General features: G+C 52.4%; 1 protein-coding gene across 2 annotated transcripts in view; it reads left to right on the top strand.

The window, feature by feature from the left end:
* The window catches only part of Cttn (cortactin), a 27,324-nt gene extending 23,526 nt beyond the window's left edge, over positions 1 to 3,798 (top strand). For both annotated transcript variants that reach the window (XM_050137002.1, XM_050137000.1), the window contains 2 exons: positions 1,453 to 1,524; positions 2,440 to 3,798. In XM_050137002.1, the coding sequence (XP_049992959.1) occupies positions 1,453 to 1,524; positions 2,440 to 2,576 (209 nt within the window). In that variant the 3' untranslated portion in view covers positions 2,577 to 3,798. The remainder of the gene's footprint in view (positions 1 to 1,452; positions 1,525 to 2,439) is intronic.
* Positions 3,799 to 4,024: the final 226 nt, after the last annotated feature.

The following is a 4,024-nucleotide window of genomic DNA, read 5'->3' as shown; positions in this document are numbered from 1 at the left end:
CCCCCCCCCCCCCCCCCCCCCCCCCCCCGTGCTTTGAAGGTGAACCAGTGCTTCAGCAGGCAAACAGTGAGATTGATTTGTTTACTCTGAAAATGAAGTTCCAGGTCCGTGCAGGTGTTTCATCCTATCTGCAGCAGCTGGGGATGGGTGCAGAGTGCCGCAGCTGCCCTCAGCCTCACAGGCCCAGGATGGCCTTGATGCCCAGCCTCCGTCTCCCGGGCCTCCTCCTCTTGCTTTAGTGGCATCAGACTTTTTTTTTTCCAGTCTCTGTCTTAATCAGTGTTCTATTGCTGTGAAGAGACACTGTGACCAAGGCTGGTCTTAAAAAGAAGACATTTAATTGGTGCCTTGCTTGTGGTTTGAGAGGTTTACTCCCTCGCCATCATGGCGGGAAGTATGACAGCAGACAGGACAGGCATGGTGCTGGAGAAGTAGCTGAGAGCTACACCCTGCTCTCAGGCAGAGGGTAGGAGGGGTGCAACATTGGGGCCTGGCTTGAGCTTTTGAAACCTCAAAGCCCATCCCCAGTGACACACTTCTTCCAATAAGGTCACACTTCCTAGTCCTTCTAATTCTTTCAAATAATGCCTCACCCTGGTAACTAAGCATTCAAATGTATGATCCTATGGGAGCCATTTGTTTTCAAGCCACCACAGTCTCATTCAGTAAGTAGTAGCCCAGGCTGGCCTAGAATTCACTGTGTAGCTCAGACTGGCCCTGAATGTGGGGGTAATCCTCCTGCCTCTGCCTCACAAGTGCTGGGATGGCAGGTGCCTTCATGCTAGATTTGGCAAAGGGTCTTGGTACTTGGTACTTGTCCGTGTGTCCGTGTGTCCATGCTTCCCTGTGTGTGTCAGAGCTCAGTGTCTGAGCTTTGCTCTTGAAAGCCAAGAGCCTTGTCTTAGTCAGGGTTTCTTCTGCTGGGATGGAACACCATGACCGCAGCAAGTTGGGGAGGAAAGGGTTTATTCAGCTTACAGTTCCACAGCACTGTCCATCACTGAAGGAAGCCAGAACAGGAGCTGAAGCAGGACCGGAACCTGGAGGCAGGAGCTGATGCCGAAGCCATGGAGGGGTGCTGCTCAGCCTGCTTTCTTATAGAACCCAGGACCACCAGTACCGGGATAGCACCCCCTGCCTATGATGGGCTGGGCCCTGCCCTCCCCATCAATCACTGATTAAGAAAATGCCCTGCAGCCAGATTTTATGGAGACATTTTCTCAGTTGAGGTTCCCTCCTTTTAGGTGACTCTAGTTTATATTGACATAAACTAGCCAGGACAAGTCCTTTCGTTCCTAGGAGACAGCTTGCTCCTCTGTCCTAGTGCCTGCCATGTAGGAGCCCGGCTGCTAGCACGTCTTTTTCAGTGCGCTCTTGCGTCTGTCCTTGGGAAATCTGTTTGAGGTGTGTCGGGGGCTGACATGTTGCTCAGAAGTTCTGCTTTGCTTACAGAGGATGACACCTACGATGGATATGAGAGTGACCTGGGCATCACTGCTATCGCCCTGTATGACTACCAAGCTGGTGAGGCACTAACTGGGCTGTGGGCACAGATGTTTCTGCCCTGGGTGAAGTTCCCAGCCACTCCCCTCCTGAGACTGGTTCGGGGCAGGAATGCAAAGCTGTTTATGCTTGTTTTTGAGCCAGGGTCTGTGATACCCAGTCTGATCTTGAACTCCCAGGCTTAAACAGTCCTCTTGCCTGGTCTCCCCAGTGGCTCACCCTTTAGGAGCACATTACTGTGCTCAGGTACAGTCCCTACAGTCATCTTAAAGTAACTTAGAGAAGTTACCTGGATGCCGCGAAGGGTCCTGTGTCTGTGCCCACCTCTAACTCCTCTTCCTCTGAACCCTGGCGGGTCTGAAGCTGCAGATCCTCCTTAATTAGGACAGACTCAGTGTGCAGACTGGGGACAGGGTTCCGCATGAACATACACCACTCTCCCGATGAAGAGGCTACACACATGTGCCTCCCCCGTGTGGCTTCAGCACATCCATGCTACATGACCTAGTTGTTCTGTTAGCCCAGGTGGGATGGGTGTGCGCACATGATATGGGAGAGGGGACTAGTTGAGCATTGTTTTATGGGGTGTGTGACTGGGACTCCCTCAAATCCTTAGGCCCCCAGGCTGAGGTGGAAGGATTCTCTAGTCCCCTTTCTTTCTGAACAGAGACCTGGCATGTATTTCCTGTATACTTGTGGACTCTGTAACTCTTTGGCCCTCACCTCACATTTCTCTAGAATCTAGACTTTTGTGTATAACCTTAGCAATCCTCTAGCATCCCTGCTCCTTGCTCTCCTTGTCATGTGTCTTGCAGAGGCCCTCTCCACACCCTTGTCCCCTGCTGGGTGGGTGTCCTGGTCTCATCTGCATTGTCGTTCCGCCTGGCCAGGTGACATTCCCATCTGAGGCTCTCTCTCTCTGCTCTCCCTTCCTAGCTGGCGATGATGAGATCTCCTTTGACCCTGATGACATCATCACCAACATAGAAATGATTGACGATGGCTGGTGGCGTGGGGTGTGCAAGGGCAGATACGGGCTCTTCCCAGCCAACTACGTGGAGCTGCGGCAGTAGGGCAGCGCCAGTGCCACCAGCACCAGCACGGGGCTCACACTACAGATCGTCTGCGTGGGTTTGACTTGGATTCTGTTTTGTTTTGTTTTTTCTTCTTCCGAAGGTGGGGAGGGGAATATACATATTGCCTTTATATTTAATACTTCTGCTGATGCTTCAGGCCATGTCCTGCCACAGAATTTGCTAATATCTGATAATCATGTTCATAGAGAACTTGGGATGATGACTTTGAGCCATCCCCGGTGTTTTCTTTCCTGCCAAGTTGACTGTGGTGTGTTAGCCGCCTCAGGATCTCTGCTCCTCCTGAGGTTGGTGGTATCTGTGGCCTCAAACCTCCACCCCCCGTGGAAGTTGGGGTCCCCAAGGATGGAACCTGCTCCTGGAGTGACTTGCCCAGTGAGGGGACTCCCTGGGGTCCAGTGTTTGGATGAAAGGAAAGGGGACCAAGGGAAAGTGAGGTGGTGGTGGAGGGGAATGCTGGAAGTCCTGGAGCATTGACACTACGTGCGAAGTTTCCTCTGCCAGGACCCCGAGCTTTCGGTACTCTGCCTCCTCCTCCCATCTCTTCACCTCCCTATACCCCAGTCCGGGTCCAGCCTCACCTCCTGCCCTCCCTTGAAGTGTTATCTTCTGTCTGCATTCAGGGCCCACAGCACAAAGCACATCTTAGCAATGTGCTGCAGCTATCCTGGGCTTGGCCTGCAACATGGGAGGGTGGGGTGGGTCCTGGACCTACTCACAAGCCCTGAGCAGCCTGGAATGTGCTGTGTATGGCACACACACAGGCAGATACCTTTTCCCTGCAGGCTTTCAGAAGCATGCTCCCTGCAGGGGGGCTGTGTTCTTTTTGCCAAATATCATGTTCAATTGCAGTCGGTTGATTGATTGATGTGGCTGCAAACAGGACTGTGAGGGAGCCGAGGCTCCCACCTGGGTGCCTGCCACAGGCCCCTTGAGCAACTGTCCCTAAGGTGGTTTCAAGGCTCTGAGACACCAGGTCACACAGTCGGGCAGACAGCATGTCCTTATAGGCGAGTCCCCATGATTGAGATACATGAGGATTGATACCCATCTTTTCCCATGTTCTTTCCTGCAGAACCCTTGCCTTTCCATTGTTAGGTTGGGTTTTCTATATGAATTATCATCTGGAATTCTGTAGCACACCTCATAGGTATCAATTTTTTTAAATTAAATATTCAGAATAAACTTTTTTTGATCCGTTTGCTGTGTGGTTTCCTGCAGTGCTTGATCTCCATGTTCTCCCATTAAAGGTGGCATTGGTGCTGGGTTCCCAGGGGTCCAGCGCAGGTGCCCTTTTTCAAGGCTGCACTGTCCCTTGCCAGGGCAGTTGGACAGCCCTGGAGCCTTGAAAGGGCCACACTCCAGGCAGGCACTTTCGGCTGAGGCGTGCTCTCAGGCCACCAGTTTCTCCAGCAAGGATCTGAGCA

The sequence above is a fragment of the Alexandromys fortis genome, unplaced genomic scaffold (genome assembly GCF_014885135.2).
Source record: "Alexandromys fortis isolate MF-2015 unplaced genomic scaffold, M_Fortis_MF-2015_v1.1 scaffold_3, whole genome shotgun sequence".
Lineage (NCBI taxonomy): Eukaryota > Metazoa > Chordata > Mammalia > Rodentia > Cricetidae > Alexandromys > Alexandromys fortis.
This window is presented reverse-complemented; position numbering and strand designations above follow the sequence as displayed.